The 19,780-nt window shown below is 46.3% G+C and overlaps 1 protein-coding gene across 8 annotated transcripts in view; it reads left to right on the top strand.

Annotated features, from left to right (window-relative positions):
• The first annotated feature begins 5,698 nt into the window (after positions 1-5,698).
• Positions 5,699-19,780, top strand: part of RBM6 (RNA binding motif protein 6) — a 67,430-nt gene continuing 53,348 nt past the window's right edge. For 3 of the 8 annotated variants that reach the window (XM_023747237.1, XM_023747238.1, XM_023747236.1), the window contains exons 1-3: positions 5,723-5,878; positions 15,529-15,636; positions 18,257-19,535. In XM_023747237.1, the coding sequence (XP_023603005.1) occupies positions 15,593-15,636; positions 18,257-19,535 (1,323 nt within the window). In that variant the 5' untranslated portion in view covers positions 5,723-5,878; positions 15,529-15,592. Of the gene's footprint in view, positions 5,879-15,528; positions 15,637-18,256; positions 19,536-19,780 lie in introns of those variants that run through there. The other 5 variants (XM_023747240.1, XM_006106394.3, XM_014448403.2 and 2 more) reach the window with 3 other exon arrangements.

Here is a 19,780-nt window from a genome sequence, read left to right as displayed (position 1 = left end):
CCGACCCTGCCCGTCTCGGGCTGCACGATGGGAAATGTAGTCCGCAGAGCGCGGCCGCCAGCGGTGCCGGGGGGCGGGGCGTCCGGGCCAGCAGGGCCCTGGCCGGGCGAGATCTGGGTGGGGCTGTCTCACCCCGCCCCGCCCGCCTTCTCCTGCGTCCTGTCCGCCCCCCGCGCCCGCTTCCTCCGAGTCCCAGTCCCGAGTGGACCAGAGACCCAGACCCTCCGGCCCCCCACTTCCTCCAAGTCCCAGTCCCGAGTGGACCAGAGACCCAGACCCCCCGGCCCCCCGCTTCCTCCAAGTCCCAGTCCCGAGTGGACCAGAGACCCAGTCCCCCCGGCCTCCGCCCTACGCAGCTAGAGCCTTATGTCCAGGGAGAGAAAGACACGTTGGCCTTGGTCTCTTCTCTGCCTGTGGGAGGACCTGGAGCGTGGAGAGCGTTATAAATGTCTTTAGCGGGTTGTAAAGGATGTAAGCACATCAGTTGTTGCTAAGAAAAACATCCTTTCAGCCACGTTTTAATACTATACTATGAGGCTCTACAACAGTAATTCTCAAATCTGCCTGCACCAAGGGTGACCTGGGGAGCTTAAAACAGAAACAAAACACGAGCGCCAGACCCTGAGGGGCTCGTTGGCCAGAGCATCTCCGGATTTCCTCTCTACCCTCTCCGGGCAGGTTGCCGGTTCAGCCCCCGGTCAGGGCGCATGCAAGAATCAAACAATGAATGCATACGTAAGCAGAACAACGAACCGATGTTCCTCTCTCTCAAGTCAATAAATAATAATTAAAAAACAAACACTAATGCCTGGACCCCACCCCTAGAGAATCTGATCTAATTGGATTGGGATAGGTCTCCTGGGAGAGCATCTTTTTAAAAGCTTCCCAGGTGATTTGCCAGGGCCAGGAACTGCTACAGAATTTGTACTTTCCTAGATACAAAGCAATAAAAACAGGAAGACATTAAGCTTCCCCAAACAACTTTATTTTTGGAGAACAGTTGAAAGATGTAAAATTAGGGGTTGACAACAATACTGCTCATGTGTTCTCCGAAGCAATTAAATCACTTTACAGCCTGGTAGTCCATTCGCCCGACAGTTCTGGGTGCAGGGAGAGTCTGAAATCACTCCTTCGATTCCGCTCGCTGTTCAAGGTCCCAGTGCAGTGCTCTGCGCTGCGCTCCTCTTGTGGTCCCAGAGGGCTGCCACTCGGTAACCTCCCTCCACACACTGGCCTGTGATCACATGGTGATGACGAAGCTGTGGCCTTTCACCAGAGATGGCTTGCACAGGCTCTTAGACCCTTGCACATAACTCAAGAGATCAACCAAAGGACATGGACACTGGGGCGGTGGGGGCTCGTCCTGGGGAGCGGGAGTGGCGGGGGCGGGGGTTAATCCGGAAAAAGGAGACATATGTAAAAAGCGAAAGATTTATTTAAACAATAAAAAAAAAATGAATCAACCAGAGTGCATAAATAAGTGGAGCAACAAATCAACGTTTCTGTCTCTAAAAACCAATCAATAATAAAAAAAACTTCATTTAACCCACTTATTGAATTATATTTAAATATTGGGACAACCCCTTCCTTTACTTGTTTGCTGATAGGATTACCAAGTAATAAATCCTGACCCAATCGGTTTGGCTCAGTGGATAGAGCGTCGGCCTGCGGACTGAAGGGTCCCAGGTTCGATTCCGGTCCAGGGCATGTACCTTGATTGCGGGCACATCCCCAAGTAGGAGGTGTGCAGGAGGCGGCTGATCAATGTTTCTCTCTCATCGGTGTTTCTAACTCTCTATGCCTCTCCCTTCCTCTCTGTAAAAAATCAATAAAATATATTTTAAAAATATAAAAATATATTTTAAAATATAAAAGAAACAAATCCTGGTCTTTTGGAACAAAAATATATATTTCAGTCCCATGACGGCTGTGCTGCCTTGTATGGTGCTGCTGCAAACTTTGGGCTTTGCCGCCAACAACCCTGCAGGCTCCCCTGTGCCTCTGTGGCCCTCCAGGCTTGGGGTTCCTCGAAACCTTCGCTCGCTGGTGTGTAGGCCCAGGGTTTTCACGGAGCCAGCATGTCATCTCCACAAACCTCTTGTTCTTGCCCATGTTTCTTTCTTCCATCGCTTGCGTGGACGGTTCAGAACCCGAGGTTGCGGCTGTGAAGTGCCCTGACTGCAGGCTGTCCCCAGCCCTGTCGCTCTCTTGCTTATGTGACAGGGGCTGACCCTTTCATGAGTCTTTGAGTGTCTTCAGCAGTTTTCCGCTCACACACACGCAAGACAGCTAAGGTGGGGTATTCGGAGCTAACAGTGACAGCCCGTCCTTCCCTGGACCTTCCGCACCGGGTCCTTCCTGCCTTCATTGCTTCGCAGCTCCCGGCAGGCAGCTGGTTTCCTTGCTCTGCTGGGAAAACTCACTGTGGTCTTCCCTCATCTCTCTCTCCTGCTTGCGGTCTCTCATTTTAGTATTTGAGCCATGACCCCGAAGGAGACTGAGGCAATGATGTCTTTCTCTCTGAGAAAGACGTAGGGGCTGAAAGAGAGCCCCCCTATCTGCTGGACCCCGTACTCCCCATTCCAAGTAGGACACTGCTTTGAATCAGCCCTTTCAAATTGCTCATACTTCTTGATCTTAGGCAGTAAATACAACCTTACAGATACTATGGGCCCATGTAATTAAAAAAAATTCCAGATGCTTCCTCTGAAAACCCTCAATAATTTCCTTAATGAAAAGGGCAAAGTACTCAGTAGCATGAGCCTTGGACGAGTACAGACCTGGGTTTACCCCCACACCCTCTACTCTCCTGCTGTGGGCAAATGACTTCGTCTTTGTGGGCTTTGGTTTCCTTAACTGGAAAAGGGTCTATCATAAGGTTATTGTGAAGATTATTTATGTTTTAAAATATATTTTAATTGATTTCAGAGAGGAAGGGAGAGGGAGAGAGAGACAGAAACATCAATGATGAGAGAGAATCATTGATTGGCTGCCTCCTGCACGCCCCCTACTGGGGATTGAGCCTGCAACCCTGGCACGTGCCCTGGTCAGGAATCAAACCATGACCTCCTGGTTCATAAGTGGACGCTTAACAACCGAGCCACGCCGGTCGGGCTACTGTGAAGATAAGATGAGATAACGAAATGCTAGCACAATGCCAGGCATATAGTGTGATGAAGGGTAGCAATTATTATTACCCAAGGACATTGGACATAGGCAAGAATAATAAGTTCCTTAATACGGTTTACCTCTTTAGAGGATAAAGTACTATCTGATAAGGAACAATGCATCAATAATGACCCAGTTTTGCCCAGCTGGTGTAGCTTAGTGGTTGAGAGCTGACCTTGAACCAGAGGTCACAGTTCAATGGTTCAATTCCTGATCAGGGCACATGCCTGTGTTGCAGGCTCAATCCCTGGTGGGGGGAGTGCAAGAGTCAGCAAATCAATGAATCTCTCTCATCATTGATGTTTCTATCTCTCTCTCCCTTTCCCTTCCTCCATGAAATCACTCAAAATATATATTCTTAAAAATGGCCCAGTTTGGGAAGGAAAGTCCAAGTACTCACAGTACTTTGTAGCTGTTCCTCCTCTTCTCTGGACCCTCTTTAATGCTGATGTGCCCCGGGACCCAGGGCTGGGACTCCAATCTATCTGCACACACTCCCTCCCTTATGGCCTTCTCATCCAAGCCCAGGGCTTTAGATACCAGCACTAGATTTGTTGATACCGCCCAGATTTGCATCTCTAACTCTGACCTTTACCCTGAACTCCCGGCTGATGTATCCAACTGACAACTCCAGGTCCCACTAGGCATGGAAAACTCCCACTGACTCGTGCTCTTTCTACCAAAACTGCTCCTCCCACATTCTGCCCTCTCTTTCCTCATTCTAGTTGTCTCCTGTGACCACTGTGACCACACAAGTACCATCCTGTTGTGGTTATATTATCACAAAACTCCTAACCGAATGCCCTGCTTATGACCTTCCTACCTTCAGCCTATTCTCCACACAGCAGCCAGTGAGATCCTATTGGCATGGAAGGCAAGTCATATTATTTTACTAGAGGCCCGCCCAATGCATGAAAATTCGTGCAAGAGTAGGCCTTCCTTTCCCCGGCTGCCGGCACCGGCTTCCCTCCAGCCCGGGGCCTAATTAGCATATTACCCTTTTATTATTATAGATTGAGAGCCTTCCAACAGCTTTCCATCTCCCTTCTTACAGAAACCAAACTGATTTCAGCAGAGGGTGTATATCTTGTTTAATAACCGCCCCCATCTGCATCTCCGCTAGGGCAGAGCTTTTATAAGCTTTGGCTTTTTCCCTGTATCTCCAGCACCTGATACAGTGCTTGGCATACGGTAGGTACTTCATACAATTCTTGAAGAACTGACTTGCAGACAAGATGCCTAAAAAGTGGGAAGGTAACTTTAAAGACTGCTTACCCCAACCACCTCCTTTCTCTAGATGAGGCTTGCTTTATTTGAGAATGCTTTATAGGTTTTTCTTGCAGCAGACTTTTCATCCCCTGAAGTTGAATTTAGGCTATAAAATCAGGTTTCTTTCTCTAAGGATCCACTGACAGGGACACCAGGTGGCTGGAATCAGCAAGCATTTCAGGTGCAGACAATCCACCTGGCAGCCTGGAGCCGGCCACTGCAAGAGCATTCGCTAAAACTGCGATGCCCAGTGTCCTACTAGAATGCTGATGTGCAGGCAGCTTCCAGCTTCTCTGTGACCTCGCGCAAGTCACTCTGAGCCAGTTTATTGCTGAGAACTAGCCAGGCCCTGTGGCAGCTGGGCTGACTCTCCTTCAGCGGCAGGGAGGGCTTCCTCCTGAACCTTAAACGTAGCTAACACAGCGGGGGATGCCTAGAGGGACGAACCCCTGTGACCACTGCTTCTCTGACTCTCTATCCTCGGCCTCTGTCTCCCTTTCTTTCCCTTCACAAGAAGGCAGCCTCCCCCTGACCGGTTTGGCTCAGTGGATAGAGCATCGGCCTGCGGACTCAAGGGTCCCAGGTTCGATTCTGGTCAAGGGCATGTACCTTGATTTGATCGATGTTTTGTTTTTTGTTTTTGTTTTTTTGCCCAGATGGGAAATGGAACCAGCAACCTTTTGGTGCATGGGACGATGTCCAACCAACCAAGCCAAGCTGGCCAGGGCAATTCTTTAGAGGAAATCTATGGTTTTGATTGTAGATGTCACATTTTCAGTTTATTTTTCTATTCTGTTATTCTGAAATCTATTAAAAAGGAACCTAATTTAAATATGTATTATTTCAAATTCAGTTTTTGCTGCTGTAGCATATGACAAAACACAAGAAGGTATGTTTTATATTTGTTCTTTTCTTGAATTTACTAGGTATTCATGTTGATCGATGTTTCTAACTCTCTATCCCTTTCCCTTCCTCTCTGTAAAAAATCAATAAAATATATTTAAAAAAAAAAAAAAAGAAGAAGGCAGCCTCGAGCTGCTCGGGCCAGGTGGTCCCCTCGCCCCGGCCCGGAGCGAACCCCGGGAGCTGCAGGACCAGTGGCCGCCCACTAGAAGCCAAGCCACACCCCCTGCGGGTCCCACACACACAGCGGCGGGAAAGCGTGCCCTCCCATTGGACGCCGACAAGCAGCGTGCCCTCACGCCCCGCCCCCGCAGACCCACCTGCCCCGCCCCCCCACGCGCGGGGCACGGCGGGAGGGGAGTCGGCGCGACCCGCCGCTCTACTCCATATCCCGGCAGGCCGAGCGCTCCAGGCGGCGGCGCGGCGCCTTTGTGGAGGCAGCGGCCGGGCGCGGAGGAAGTTCCGGTCTCCGCGACACTGGGTCGGTGGCGGCGGCTGAGGATTCGGAGGAGCGGGCCGTGGAGGCCGCGCTGCCTCGGTAAGGACCCGGGGCGGGCGGGTGGACGCGCGGGAGCCTGAGGGGAGGAAGCCGGCCTCCCAGGCCGCCCTGGACGTCGAGGGCCCGCGCGGCCTGGACGCTGCGCCTTCGGGTCCGCGGGGCGGCCGCGACTTGGCTCGGGAAGGAGAGAGCCGAGCGCTGGTGTGGAGAGCGAGGCGCCGCCCCCCGGGAGGAGCGCCCGGAACGTCCGCGGGCCTGGGGCGGGCCCCGGCCGGGCGGTAGGATTACCGGTCCGGCCTCGGGGCGGCCGGCTTGCGGGTCGGGCACTGGCGCGTGGTGGCGGGTCGGGGCTCCCGGTCTCCTTTTTCCTGCTTTTCTGAGGTGTCGCTCGAGGGGGAGTCTTCTGTGCCCAGCACGTAGCCCGGCCCTCGGACCCGGACGGACACGAGCGGGCTCGGCAGGACCCCACCGGGCGCGAGAGCTCCGACCCCGGCGTCCTGGGCAGTAGAACCCGGAGGCGGGGCGGGGGCTGGTGGGTTCTGCGCCCGTTGGACGAATGTGGGGAGCGCGGGATTTTCCCTCGTAGCCCCTCTTTTCAGATTTTAGATCCCGGTTGGCTTTGCAAGTGGGTTTCCTTCCAGCTGGAGAAGGGACGCGTGGCTGCCGCGTTCCGCTCGGGGAGCGCGTTTCCCATAGGAAGGGCCTGGTCTGGCAGGGCCCGTCCGCTGCGAGGGTAACCGTGTCTTTTGCGTGTTCCAGGCTGTTGCTTGGGAAGGTCAGAGAGGCGGGATGTGGGAGCAGGAGTCCCGCAGACTCCGATGCGCCCGGTCGCCTGGCTCGGCTTCTGAACTCTGGAGTGTGCCCTGGGTCTGTTGTCCACTCCCTGCTGAGTGACGCCACCCGCGTGGATGGTTTCATCGTGTCGGCCTCGGCGAATTGTGAGGGCTGTGGGGAGGGGTGTCCCGAGCGGGTGAGACACGCAGGCCTGGCAGAGTCCGCAGTCACTCCCGAGTGGTGCCCGCCGGGTTGGTGAGGCAGTGGAACCTGCACCTCGCCTCGTGGACTGGCCCCGGGAGGTGCCTGACCCGGGAGTGGGCACCGGGTCTCTGTCCGTCCTGCACATCTGCAGCGTCCTTCGTTCCCAGTGCTGTTGTCAGACCTGGGTGTTTGTTGCCCTTTGTATCCTAGGTTCTGGGAGCCTCTCAGAGGAGGACTGTCCAGAGGAGGACTTATTGCCTGTGCTGGGGGGCGGGGTTATGTTCCTCTGCCAGTGGTTATTGTTTTACTGGTGGGAATGACTTAGTTCAGAGTGACATTGAGATGAAAACTATGGGAAAGTTTTGAAATTCTAAAAATCGTGTCATTTCTTGGATGGGCTCTTCTAGCTAAACACCAAGTGCTTAGAATTAATTTTTCTGTTAGACCGCCCCCCCCCCCCCCCCAATAACTGTAGGAGCTCTAGAATGTGATAGTGTTTGATTCCCTGACGACTCCACTAATTCGGGGACATTTGGCAAATTACCTAATTTCAGTTTCTTCAATATGTGAAATGAGGCTAAGAAATGTAGCCACCTCACAGATTGTTGCGAGGTTAATGTAATACATGTGAGCCGCCACTGTTACCTTTTTTTACAGCTTTGTTGAGATAGGATTCACACATCTGACAGTTCACTTATTTAAGGTGTATAAGTCATGTTTTTTGCATATCACTATTTTTTGTGTTTTTTTTTACAACGTTGTGATAGCCCTGGCTGGTGTGGCTCAGTTGGTTGGATGTCATCCGTGCACCAAAACATTGCCAGTTTGATTCCTGGTCAGGCACATACCAAGGTCATGGGGCCCATCTCAGTGGCCCCCGTGCAGGAGGCAGCTGATCAATGTTTTTCCCTCTCTCTTCCTCTCTCTCTAAAAATCAATTTAAAAAATTTTTAAAAGTTGTGATATATAGTAACAAAATTTACCATTTAAACCATTTTTTTAATCCTCGCCTAAGGATATGTGTATTGACTTTTTTATTTTATTTTATTTTTTAGAGAAGAAGGGGGGGAGGAAGAAAGAGAGAGAAACATCAATGTGAAAGAGAAACTGATCAGTTGCCTCCTGGATGCTCCCTCACTGGGGATTGAACCCGAAACATAGGTATGTGCCCTGACCAGGAATTGATCCCACAACCTTTTTAGTGCACGGGGTGACGCTCCAGCCAACTGAGCCACATGGCTGGGGCATCATTTAAACCATTTTTTAAAAAATAGATTTTTATTGATTTCAGAGAGGAAGGGAGAGGGAGAGAGAGATAGAAACATCAATGATGAGAGAGAATCATTGATTGGCTGCCACCTGCATGCCCCCTACTGGGGATGGAGCCCACAAACTGGGCATGTGCCCGGACTAGAAATGAACTGTGAGCTCCTGGCTCATAGGTCGATGCTCAAACACTGAGGAACACCGGCCAGGCTATTGATACCATTTGTGTGTGTTTTTTTTAAACAATGTGAATATTTTTTTAAGAGATTTTATTTTTTATTTTATTGATTTTTTTACAGAGAGGAAGGGAGAGGGGATAGAGAGTTAGAAACATCGATGAGAGAAACATCGATCAGCTGCCTCTTGCACACCTCCTACTGGGGATGTGCCTGTAACCAAGGTACATGACCTTGACCAGAATTGAACCTGGGACCCTTGAGTCCGCAGGCCGATGCTCTATCCACTGAGCCAAAACCGGTTAGGGCTGTTTGTTTGTTAACACTTGGAGTGCGGGTGGAATTTCCGCCAAAATATAAGATGGCTCTGTCTTTTGGTTTTGTTCCATCCACCAAAAGGGTGGATTACAAACAAATATTTGGTAATACGCAGTTACAATCGGCCCGAGTTTACACGTTTCCCGCACTCCACCGCAAATCTATATGAACCGAGTTAAAGACGGCTCCCGCGGAGTACGCGCAATTCACGCGAGCCGACTTAACTCGTTTCCCGAAATCCAAGTGTTAATGAGCACTTTTTTCTATTGATTTTTAGAGAGAGAGTGGAAAGGAGAGGGAGAGACAGAGAGACACAACGATTTGAGAGAGAGACATCGATTTCTGGCCTCCTGCATGTGCCCTGACCAGGGCCAGGGAACAAGCTGTAACCTGTATGTGCCCTTGACCGGAATCAAATCCAGGACCCTTCAGTCCGAGGACTGATGCTCTATCCACTGAGCCAAACCAGCTAGGGCTAAACCATTTAGTTACATTCAGAGTGTTCATTACACGCACAATATAGTGCAATCACCACTATTTCCAAAACTTTTTCATCATCCCAAACAAACTCTAACCATTAAGCAAATACCTCCCATTTCCCCTACTGTCAGCACCTGGTAACATCTAATCTATATCCTATTTCTGTGAATCTGCCTGTTCTAGGTACTCCATGTAAGTGGAATCATTCAATATTTGTGCTTTTGTGTCTGACTTAATTCACTTTAACATAATGTTTTCAGAGTTCATTCATGTCATAGCATGTATCTAAACTTCATTCCTTTTTTTAAAATCTAAAAACAAAATTTTGATTGAGGTATGATTGATATCTTCATCTTTTTTAAAAAGTATATTTTTATTGATTTCAGAGAGGAAGGGAGAGAGAGAGAGAGAGAGAGAGAGATAGAAACATCAGTGATGAGAGAGAATCATTGATCAGCTGCCTCCTACACGCTCCCTACTGGGGTTCCAGCTCGCAACCCCGGGCATGTGCCCTTGCTGGGAATCGAACCTGGGTCCTTTAGTCCACAGGCCGACACTCTATCCACTGAGCCAAACCAGCTGGGGTTCTTCATTCTCTTTTAAGGCTGAATAATATTCTGTTGGTGTTGTTCCCTCCTGTTGGCTATTGTAAATAATGCAGCTATGAATATGGGTATCCAAATATCTCTTCCTGTCCCTCTTTTCAATTTTTTTGGGTATAAACCTAGAAGTGGGTCATAGGATAATTCTGTGTTTAGGTTTTGAGGAACTGCCATACTGTTTTTCCACAGCATTTGCAACATCATTTTACATTTCCATCAGCAGTGCACAAGGGTTCCAGTTCTTCTACATCTTTGCCAATACTTGTTATTTTCTCTGTGTTGGTTGGTTGTTATTGTTGTTATTAATCCTCACCTAAGGATTTTTTTCCATTGATATTTAGAGTGGAAGGGAGAAAGGGAGGAGGGAGAAAGACAGACAGAGAGAGAAACATCACTGTGAGAGAGACACATACATTGGTTGCCTCCTGCACTCCCTCTGTCCGGGAATTGAACCCTTGACCCTTTGGTGTGCTGGCCGCTGCTCTAACCATTGCAAACACCGGCCAGGGCCCTTTGATAAAGTCCAGTTTGTCTATTTTTCTTTTGTTGCCTATATTTTTGGTGTCATTCAAGAGATCATTGCCAAATCCAATGCACGAAGCTCCCCCTTTTAACTTTTGTATCTGATGTTCTGTAAGGACCCCACCCCATTCTTTTGCATATGGGTATTCAGCTTTCCTATGACCATTTGCTGAAATGTGTCCTTTCTCCATTGCATGGTCTTGGCACCCTTGTTGAAAATCCCTTGACACCATATATGTGAGGGACTCAGAGATATTAGTCACAACAGCTAACAGATGAAAGTAGCCTAAGTGTCCATCAGTGGATGAATAGATAGAATGTGGTATATTCATACTATAGAATGTTATTCAGTCTTAAAAAGGAGCCCGGCCAGTGTGGCTCAGTGGTTGAGTATTGACCTATGAACCTGGAGGTCACGGTTTGATTCCCTGTCTGGGCACATGCCTGGGTTGCGGGCTCGATCCCCAGTAGGGGGCATGCAGGAGGCAGCCGATCAATGATTCTCTCATCATTGATGTTTCTATCTCTCTCTTCCTCTCCCTTCCTCTCTGAAATCAATAAAAATAAAAATAAAAAGGAATGAAATTCTAATAGATTTTGCAATATGGATGAACCTTAAAGACAATATGCTAATTGAATAAGCCAGTGACAGAAGGACAAATATTGTATGATTCCACTAGTATCATGAGAGGTACATTAGGGTGATCAAAATTATAGAGACAGCCCTGGCTGGTGCGGCTCAACCTTGTCTTGTGCACCTGGAGGTTGCTGGTTTGATTCCTGGTTAGGGCACCTGCTGAGTGGCAGGCTTAATCTCCAGTAGGGGGCATGCGGGTGGTACCTGATCCATGTTTCTCTCTCATTGATGTTTCTCTCTGAAATTAATAAAAACATTTTAAAAAATCATAGGACAGAAGATAGAATGTTGGTTGTCAAGGGCTAGGTAGAGGGGAATGGGGAGCTCCTATTTAATGAATATGGAGTTTTAGTTTTGCAAGATGAAAAAAGTTCTGTGGATGGATGGTGGTGATGGTTGCACAACAGTGTGAATGTAATTCATGCCACTGAAATGTATACTTAAAAATGGCAAATGGCAAGTTTTACAATGTGTATTTTACAACAATTTTTAAAAATACATAATTTTAAAATAAGAATGGATCTTATTGATTCCACTTTCCCATGCCCCGTTTCTTACTGACTCCTCTTCCACTTGACCAGAAGGCACATCTCTATTAGAAATCAGACGGAAGTAAACTACTTAATTGAGGAAAGCCCTTCAGGACACCAAACAATGTTTATATCCTACCGAAGGCTGTTTGGCTTCTTTCCATTTTCAGAGCTATTATGAATAAAGCTGTTATGAACATATTTGTACAAGTATTTTGTTTTCATTTACCTCAGGTAAATACTTAGTGGAATTACTGCGTCTTAGAGTGACATTTGTCAGAGCAATTTCTCAAGTACTTGTACTATTTTGCCATCTTTCCAGCAATGTATGAGAGTTCTGGTTCCTGGAAACCCATGTGTATTTGATTTAGTGAGTCTTTTTGCTAATTTTAGCAGTTCTAGTGGGTGTGTATTGTGATTGTGGTTTTCTTTAGGACTAATAATAGTGAGCATTTTCCAGGTACGTGTTGCAGATATTTATTCCCCGTTCCCTAGTTTGCCTGCTCATTTTCGTAAACAGAGTCTTCTGAAGAACAGGTTCTCATTTTAATCTCTATGGTAGTGCTTCCCGGGCCCTTCGTAGGAGTGTCTGCTGACACCACGCTCAGGGAGACTTTCTCCTCTGCTTTCTTTTAGCAGCTTATTGTTTAGCTGCTACATGATGTCTGATCCATTTTCAACTAACTTGTTTTTCTAATTAACTTTTTAAATATATATTTTTATTGATTTCAGAGAGGGAGGAGAGGGAAAGAGAGATAGAAGCATCAATGATGAGAGAGAATCATGGATCGGCTGCCTCCACGCCCCCACTGGAGATCGAGCCCACAACCCGGGCCTGTGCCCTTGACCGGAATCAAATCCGGGACCCTTCAGTCCACAGGCCGACGCTCTATCCACTGAGGCAAAGCAGCCAGGGCTTCCAATTAACTTTCGATTGTGGTATGGTGGTCCACAAGCAAGTGCCACCAGTGGGGAATCAGGATGTGATTCTGGAGATGGAGCCTGAGAAAGTGCTGCCACATCCAGAGAAGGCAGCGGCATGCAAATTCCCACTTCAGTCTGAAGCCCAGTAATTGGAGGGAAGACACTTAAAATCTTAATGGGAATCTTAATGGGAATGGTGGGGATAAGAGTGCTATCAGCAGCCACTAATTCCAGTTCCAATAGTGCATTTTAAAATTGCTACTGGTCTTTTTTTCTTTTCAATTTTTATGTATTTATTTTTATTTTTATTTATTTTTTAAAAATATATTTTATTGATTTTTTTACAGAGAGGAAGGGAGAGAGATAGAGAGTTAGAAACATCGATGAGAGAGAAACATTGATCAGCTGCTTCCTGCACACTCCCTACTGGGGATGTGCCGGCAAACAAGGTACATGCCCTTGACCGGAATCGAACCTGGGACCTTTCAGTCTGCAGGCCGACGCTCTATCCACTGAGCCAAACCAGTTTCGGCTATGTATTTATTTTTAAATATATTTTTATTGATTTCGGAGAGGGGGGAGAGAGATAGAAACATGAATGATGAGAGAGAATCATTGATTGGCTGCCTCCTGCACATCTCCTAGTGGGGATTGAGCCCACACACTGGGCATGTGCCCTTGACTGGAATTGAACCCGGGACCCTTCAGTCTGCAGGCCAACACTCTATCCACTGAGCCAAACCAGCTAGGGCTTTATGTATTTATTTAGAGAGGGGGGAACATCTGTCTTTGCTCCACCCATTTACACATTCACTGGTTAATTCTTTATATATATATATTTTTTATTGATTTCAGAGAGGAAAGGAAAGGGAGAGTGAGATATAAACATCAATGATGAGAGAGAATCATTGATCAGGTGCCTCCTGCACACCCCCTACTGGGGATCGAGCCTGCAACCGGGCATATGTCCTTGACCAGAATCGAATCTGGTACCCTTCAGTCCGCAGGCCGACGCTCTATCTAGTGAGCCAAAATGGCTAGAGCTCATTGGTTGATTCTTGTATGTGTCCTAACTGGGATCCAACTTGCAACCTTGGCGTATCGGGAGAACACTAGCCTACGGAGCTACCTGGCCAGGGCTAGAGCTGCTATTGTTTAAAAATTCATGGTTGGGGCCCTGACCCAATAGGTCAGTTGGTTAAAATACCCTCCCAGTATCCAAGGTTGCATGTTCAATCCTGGTCAGGGCACATACAAGAATCAACCACTGAATGGAACAACAAATTGATGTCTCTCTCTCTCTCTCTCTCTTTCTCTCTCTCCCTCCCTCTCCCCCTCCCTCCTCCTCCCTCTTGCCCTCACTCCTGCCCTCTCTCTACTTCTCTCAAATCAATAAAAAACATTTTCTTAGTTGGCTAGGTGTTCAAACCAACCTTTGCCTTCCGTGCCCTGTTTATGCTTTTAGCTGAGTGTCCCTTGGGGCCCAAAGCATTTATTTTGGAAAAAATTAGTGTTTAAAGCAGAATAAAGCTGCTGCATACTGCAGCCAACAAATAGAATAGGACCCTAGGCATGTGCCCTGACCAGGGATTGAACCAGCGACCTCTTGGTTCAAGGGTCGACGTTCAACCACTGAGCCACACCACTGGGCTGCTTTTTTTTTTTTTAAAGCACTTGTTCATCTAATATTTTAAAAAAGATTTCCTTGAGTGCCAGGAGTTCAAACAAACCACACCAACAAACAAAAAAGAGAAAAGCAGAAAATGAACTCCTCTCTGCTTCTGCAGATTGGTTTTGTGATGGGACACTCCCTCAGCACCTGGCTGTGCTTGCTCCGAGCCTAGGGATTAGCCCAGGTCAAAGCTTCTCAAGTCTTGTCTGATCACGTGTCTTGCCTGGGTATGCATGTAGCTTTCTACATTTTTCCGTATATATGTTGCCTTGAAGTGTCCTTATTTCCCAAAGTTTTTCACCCCAACTTCTCTAAATATCCTATATAATAAAAGCCTAATATGCAAATTGACTGATCGGCAGAACCCCCAGTGGAACGACCGGGCGCTATGACATGCACTGACTACCAGGGGGCAGACGCTCAACACAAGAGCTGCCCCCAGCCCGCAGACCCAGGCCGGCCAAGGCGGGTGCCAGTGGGGGGCCCCCTGATCGCCCCGCTGGTCACCCCATAGATTGGCTCTGATCGCCTGCCAAGCCTAGGGACCCTACCCATGCATGCATTTCATGCACCGGGCCTCTAGTGTGAGTCTATAGTTTGCTTTGCAGCTTTTATTAGCAATGCCTGCTGCTTCCCCCCACCCCCCACCACAGAGTTCTGAGTTAGGTAAAATAGAAACAAGCACCTTGCGTCAGTCCTTCAGATATCGCCCAGACAGGTTAGAACAGATGTGCCAAACATTCACAGATCACGTTTCCTTTTGATTTGATGGAGGAAGGTGGGAACTGGGCTGCCACTACTTCAAGACGAAAACCACTGCCATGTGAGAGAGGGCATGGGGCAGGGATGAGTAAAGACATAAAACTTTGCTATTATTTTGAAGATGCTTTTTCTTGAATGAGCATTTGCTTTGTTGTTATAAACCTTTGATTGTTTTGTAACGCTCCAACAAAGTTGATTCAGACAGTTACTGCTTTTGGGGGGGAATGCCTTCGTCTGTCATTTTACTGACCTATAGGTTATCTTTTCACCCTCTCGATAGTGTACTTGGATGCACTAAAGTTTTTAAAATTGATGAAGTGTCTCATCTGTTTTGTCTTTTGTGCCTTTGATGTCATTAAGAAACCATTGCCAAATCCAAGGCCATGAAAGTGTGCCTCTTTTTTAGTAGCTGCAGCAAAGGTCTACCAATGACTTCTTAGCTTCTCTTGGGTTATGTGCCCATCTTCACAGCATCACTGTGGTGAGGGTACTAGACTATTGTGGTTGGCCAGGCTGGATGGTGTAGCACTGGTGTTCATGCTAATTAAGATGCTGTTTCTAGAATGGCTACTAGAAAAATTAGTCAATATTTATAAATGTGAAGCATTCTTAGTACACTGAGAAGTTTGTAGTGGCCTGGAATATGCATTTCTAATTTTAAAAATATATATATTTTTGTTATAAGTTAATAAGTGAATGTTTAAAAGTGACTTCCAAAAATATCCCTGCTGCTGTGGTCCCTCATAAGCTAAGCAGGAGGAAGTTAGGCTAGCTTTACTTCATATTCTAATGTACTCATTTTATGTGGCTTGTTTTGTACAGGTACTGCTATAACCAACGTTTGGTAGCAAAAGGATCTGCTTATTGGGCCCTCTTGACTTAAGAGATGTGGGGGGATTCTCGATCTGCTAATAGAACAGGACCTTATCGGTAAGTCTTAAAATAATGAATATTGAAATTGTTAATATTTTAATGATATAGTATAACATTCTTATGGACTACCATTAATGTGGATATTTTGGTGTGTGTAGAAATAGCTCTGGTTTTTAAAAAAAAACATTTAAAAATTTTTAGTCATTTCTGAAGTGATTCTGAGACTAAATATCCAGCATGCCAAGTGTTTTGTGTTTTAGCATTTTATTTATATTTATGGATGACTACTTTACAAGTAAGGCTGTTTCTTATAGAATTAACCCGTTCTGATGGCTTAGGTAAGCCATCAGAAATGTTAGGTAACTTTAGCTCTATTGCCTAACTTTCTAAAATTTTCAGAACATTTTTTTCTTTGACCAACTTATCATTCATATTTTCTCACCTTAATTTTAGTTTAACTATAAGTCATTACATGCTTTTTAAAAAAATGTATTTTAAAATTGATTTCTGAGAGGAAGGGAGAGAGAGAAACATCAATGATGAGACAGAATCATTGATCGGCTGCCTCCTACACGCCCCACACTGGGAATCCAGCCACAACCTGGGCATGTGCCCTGACCAGGAATTGAACCATGACCTCCTGGTTCATAGGCCAATGCTTAACTACTGAGCCACGCAGGCTGGGCTATTACATGCTTTTTTAAAGATCTTTGACTAGGAAATATAATTTAAAAAGCATAACTTTTTGGCGGACTAATTTGGATTTTTTAAAAAGGTACTTGTAGGAAAATGATATTATATATCATTTTAACAACTTCTTAAATTTTTTTATTTGGTTAAAAATTATTTTCATAGCCACTGCTATTTTATATTAATAGAACTGTTTCTTGAATAGTCTACATATAATACAGTTCTAACAACCCTAATGCAGTACATTATTCTAGAACTATTGATCGTCTCAACTTAAGAGGGTAAGATAATCCTTAGGGCAGTATTTAAAGACAATGTTGGATGTGTTATGGTCAGGAAACATGTAATTTTAGATATCTTAGCACTCGCCCTTAAATCCTCCTGCAAGCTAACCATTGGGATTTGAGTGGTTTTAAACATGGGAGACATTAGAGTTAGTGGTACTGTCCTAATTTTAGTGTTAAATTGTATTACTTATGAAGAACATTTGAATTTGCTTCTCTTATGTTGAACCACATAGACATAACTAATGTTAATGAGAACTCACGGATGTCATCATGTTCTGAAAATTCATTAAATATGCATAACTCTGATGTTTAGGTTGCTGCTGTTAAATTCCTATTTAAGAGAGGGTTTGGCATTGTAACTGTTTCTCTTGAACTGAGTGACCCAGCATCAGTCCTGTGAATCTGTCTAGTATAATGGTGTAGTCTGAGTTCAGAAGGGTCGTATAATAGAACCTGTATATTCTGGGACGAGAGGGCTACTGAGTTGGACTTGCTCTCTTAATATTTTTGTTTTACTGCTAAATAGCAGATAACCCTTCAGATCATTTTTAACCCTTCAGATCATTTATGTTTTTCCTTTTCACATCCTCCTATTCCCGTCAAAGTCAAAATTCTGGGTGCCTAATTGTTTACTTAAACTCTCTAAACTTTCATCAAAGCCAAAACAATGTGAAACGACCTGGGGAAAAAATAAAGTAAAAGTAAGGTGACCTGGAGGAGGTTAGGCAAAGGCGGAGTTGGGTAGCATAAAAGATTGGGCCAGTTATCATTTATCGCTTGAGTTCTGTAAACTAATATGACTTTAATACTATACTATTTTAAAATATGCTTATTACCATGACAAATTAGCATAAAACATTAGAATCTGGAATAGCAGCTTTATTCGGGACATGTGAATAACGCTTGAAGGCCTAACGCTGTCTCTAGGTCCCTTTCAGCATTAAGCTCCTCGATGCTGTTGTGTGGCTTAGTCAACGTACACGTTTCCTGGCATGGCTCACACTGCCTGCTGTGATGCCCGGGGTAGTTGCAATAGCAGGGACCCTGTGTGGGGGCTTCTAGGTGGAGCCACTGGAGACCTGGGATTTAGAAGCAGCCAGGGCTGGCGCTCAGCTGGCGTACAGCAGTGTGCTCCTACTGGTTATTTCCAGCCAGTGTTTCTTCATTTGGGGCCTGCATCCATTCTGATTGGGTGGTGTCCGTGCTGTAGCTGTAATCAAATATTTTGGAATGTTCCTCCTGTACGCAGCAATGAGGAAGACACCTCCTGAAACTTACTGTAAGAAATTTACAGTGCATTGATTTTTCTGATGTATAGGAATCATCATGTTGATCTTGGAATTCTAAGTTCCCTGGCTATAGGAAATGGAAATTTCTGTAGCGTGTCACCATTGCTAGCTTATCTGGTGTTGCGGATTTTCCCTGTTGCAGGACTGCGTGAAAGCTTTTTCTGCAGCAGTCATGTTGAAAACCTTGTGTTGACTTTCCTCGTGTTCTGAAATGGGAGCGTAAAAGTTTACTCCACCACTTCGTCCTAAAATAGCAAACCCTTGCTGTTTCTGCAGATCTAGGACCTTGTTACAGAACTCTGCCAAAAAAAATATATTTACAGAAGAATGTGCTGTGATTAGAGAAGAATGTGCTGGTGTGTAGATTTGAAACTCTGGACAATATGAATAACGCTGTCTTTGTTTCTACAGTGGGAGCCAAGAAGAAAGGTTTGCTCCCGGGTGGAACAGGGATTATCCTCCTCCTCCCCTTAAGAGTCATGCTCAAGAGAGACACTCTGGCAACTTTCCTGGCAGAGATTCACTTCCCTTTGATTTCCAGGGGCATTCGGGGCCTCCCTTTGCAAATGTAGAGGAGCACCCTTTCAGCTATGGAGCTAGAGACGGACTGCTTGGTGACTATCCAGGAGGGGAGGGACCTGGACATGACTTCAGGGGCGGAGATTTTTCATCTTCTGATTTCCAGAGCAGAGATTCATCACAGTTGGACTTCAGAGGTAGGGACATACATTCTGGGGATTTTCGGGATAGAGAAGGACCACCTCTGGACTACAGGGGTGGCAATGGGACTGCTGTGGACTACAGAAGCAGGGAGACATCTCACATGAACTACAGAGACAGGGATGCTCACACTGTCGACTTCAGAGGTCGGGACGCTCCTCCACCTGACTTCAGGGGCCGGGGCGCTTATGATTTAGATTTCCGAGGCCGGGATGGAGCTCATGCAGATTTTAGGGGAAGGGATTTGTCAGATTTGGATTTCAGGACCAGAGATCAGTCTCGTTCTGATTTTAGGAACAGAGATGTATCTGATTTGGACTTCAGGGACAAAGACGGAACACAGGTGGACTTTAGAGGCCGAGGTTCAGGTACTAGTGATCTCGACTTTAGGGACAGGGAGACACCGCACTCAGATTTCAGAGGTAGACACCGGTCCAGGACTGACCAGGACTTTAGGGGCAGGGATGTGGGAACGTGTATGGAATTTAAGGGTAGGGAGATGCCCTCTGTGGATCCAAATATTTTGGATTACATTCAACCCTCTACACAAGACAGAGAACATTCTGGTATGAATGTGAACAAGAGAGAAGAATCCACACATGACCATACAACAGAAAGGCCTGCTTTTGGCATTCAGAAGGGAGAATTTGAGCTTTCAGAAACGAGAGAAGGAGAAACACAAGGGGTAGCCTTTGAACATGAGTCTTCGTCAGACTTTCAGAACAGCCAAAGTCCGCTTCAAGACCAAGACAAGTCGCAGCCTTCTGGAGGTGAAAAACAGAGTTCTGATTCTGGTTTGTTTAAAGAAGAAGGTGGTCTGGACTTTCTTGGGCGGCAAGACACAGATTACAGAAGCATGGAGTACCGTGACGTGGATCACAGGCTGCCAGGAAGCCAGCTCTTCGGCTATGGCCAGAGCAAGTCCTTTCCCGAGGGCAAAACTCCCCGAGGTGCCCCACCGGAGCTTCAGGTATGTCAGTGGAGTGAATGGCTCTTTGCTTTTACATTAGGCTTTTCTGAGGGATGAAGTGTAAAGTTCAGGACCATTAGTCCTGGCTTTCTCCTTGTATAACCATTAAAAAGCAAAATGTGTCCTCAGGGATGGAATGTACATCTCCACAGAAAGGGCCCTCAGCTCAAATCATATTTTTGATGTGTGTTTATTCAACATTTTGCTTTATGGTGCTGATTTAAATGCCTTGGAATGATTTACTT

The sequence above is a fragment of the Myotis lucifugus genome, unplaced genomic scaffold, assembly GCF_000147115.1.
Source record: "Myotis lucifugus unplaced genomic scaffold, Myoluc2.0 scaffold_819, whole genome shotgun sequence".
Classification (NCBI taxonomy): Eukaryota; Metazoa; Chordata; class Mammalia; order Chiroptera; family Vespertilionidae; genus Myotis; species Myotis lucifugus.
This window is presented reverse-complemented; position numbering and strand designations above follow the sequence as displayed.